This window comes from Astatotilapia calliptera, chromosome 17, assembly GCF_900246225.1.
Source record: "Astatotilapia calliptera chromosome 17, fAstCal1.2, whole genome shotgun sequence".
Classification (NCBI taxonomy): Eukaryota; Metazoa; Chordata; class Actinopteri; order Cichliformes; family Cichlidae; genus Astatotilapia; species Astatotilapia calliptera.
Window position 1 is genome coordinate 6,161,174 of NC_039318.1, and position 1,679 is coordinate 6,162,852.

At 52.8% G+C, this 1,679-nt stretch overlaps 1 protein-coding gene across 1 annotated transcript; it reads right to left on the reverse strand.

The window, feature by feature from the left end:
• Nucleotides 1-346: 346 nt before the first annotated feature.
• On the reverse strand, nucleotides 347-1,153 carry LOC113008930 (mucin-5AC-like; the record flags this gene model as incomplete). Its single annotated transcript, XM_026146888.1, has 1 exon — nucleotides 347-1,153. A coding segment is annotated over one exon (807 nt), but the record flags the coding sequence as incomplete, so codon positions are not given.
• Nucleotides 1,154-1,679: the final 526 nt, after the last annotated feature.

Below are 1,679 nucleotides of genomic sequence, written 5' to 3' on the forward strand. Positions count from 1 at the left end.
CTGTTGTTGTGGTTGGAGCAGCTGTTGTTGTGGTTGGAGCAGCTGTGGTTGTTGTTGGAGCAGCAGTTGTAGTGGTTGGAGCAGCTGTTGTTGTGGTTGGAGCAGCAGTTGTTGTTGTTGGAGCAGCTGTTGTTGTGGTTGGAGCAGCTGTTGTTGTTGTTGGAGCAGCTGTTGTTGTGGTTGGTGCTGCAGTTGTTGTGGTTGGAGCAGCTGTTGTTGTTGTTGGAGCAGCAGTTGTAGTGGTTGGAGCAGCTGTTGTTTTGGTTGGAGCAGCTGCAGTTGTTGTGGTTGGAGCAGCTGTTGTTGTGGTTGGAGCAGCTGTTGTCGTGGTTGGAGCAGCAGTTGTCGTGGTTGGAGCAGCTGTTGTGGTTGTTGTTGCCACCGTTGTTGTGGTTGGAGCAGCTGTGGTTGTGGTTGGAGCAGCAGTTGTTGTGGTTGGAGCAGCTGTTGTTGTGGTTGGAGCAGCTGTTGTTGTGGTTGGAGCAGCTGTTGTTGTGGTTGGAGCAGCTGTTGTTGTGGTTGGAGCAGCTGTTGTCGTGGTTGGAGCAGCTGTTGTCGTGGTTGGAGCAGCAGTTGTGGTTGGAGCAGCTGTTGTTGTGGTTGGAGCAGCAGTTGTTGTGGTTGGAGCAGCTGTTGTTGTGGTTGGAGCAGCAGTTGTTGTGGTTGGAGCAGCAGTTGTTGTGGTTGGAGCAGCTGTTGTTGTTGTTGGAGCAGCAGTTGTGGTTGGAGCAGCTGTCGTTGTGGTTGGAGCAGCTGTTGTTGTGGTTGGTGCACCTGTTGTCGTTGTTGGAGTAGCAGTTGTTGTGGTTGGAGCAGCTGTTGTTGTGGTTGGAGCAGCTGTTGTTGTTGTTGGAGCAGCTGTGGTTGTTGTTGGAGCAGCTGTGGTTGTTGTGGTTGGAGCAGCTGTGGTTGTTGTGGTTGGAGCAGCAGTTGTTGTGGTTGGAGCGGCTGTTGTTGTGGTTGGAGCAGCTGTGGTTGTTGTTGGAGCAGCTGTGGTTGTGGTTGGAGCAGCTGTGGTTGTTGTGGTTGGAGCAGCTGTTGTTGTGGTTGGAGCAGCTGTTGTTGTGGTTGGAGCAGCTGTGGTTGTGGTTGGAGCAGCAGTTGTTGTTGTTGTTGGAGCAGCTGTTGTTGTAGTGGTTGGAGCAACTGTTGTTGTTGTTGGCGCCGCAGTTGTTGTGGTTGGCGCAGCAGTTGTTGTGGTTGGAGCAGCTGTTGTTGTGGTTGGAGCAGCAGTTGTTGTGGTTGGAGCAGCTGTTGTTGTTGTTGGAGCAGCAGTTGTGGTTGGAGCGGCTGTTGTTGTGGTTGGAGCAGCAGTTGTTGTGGTTGGAGCAGCAGTTGTTGTGGTTGGAGCGGCAGTTGTTGTGGTTGGAGCAGCAGTTGTTGTGGTTGGAGCGGCAGTTGTTGTTGTTGGAGCAGCAGTTGTTGTGGTTGGAGCGGCTGTTGTTGTGGTTGGAGCAGCTGTTGTTGTTGTGGTTGGAGCAGCAGTTGTTGTGGTTGGAGCAGCAGTTGTTGTGGTTGGAGCGGCTGTTGTTGTGGTTGGAGCAGCAGTTGTTGTGGTTGGAGCAGCTGTTGTTGTGGTTGGAGCAGCAGTTGTAGTGGTTGGAGCAGCTGTTGTTGTGGTTGGAGCAGCTGCTTGTTGTGGTTGGAGCAGCTGTTGTTGTTGTTGTTGAGCGCGGTTG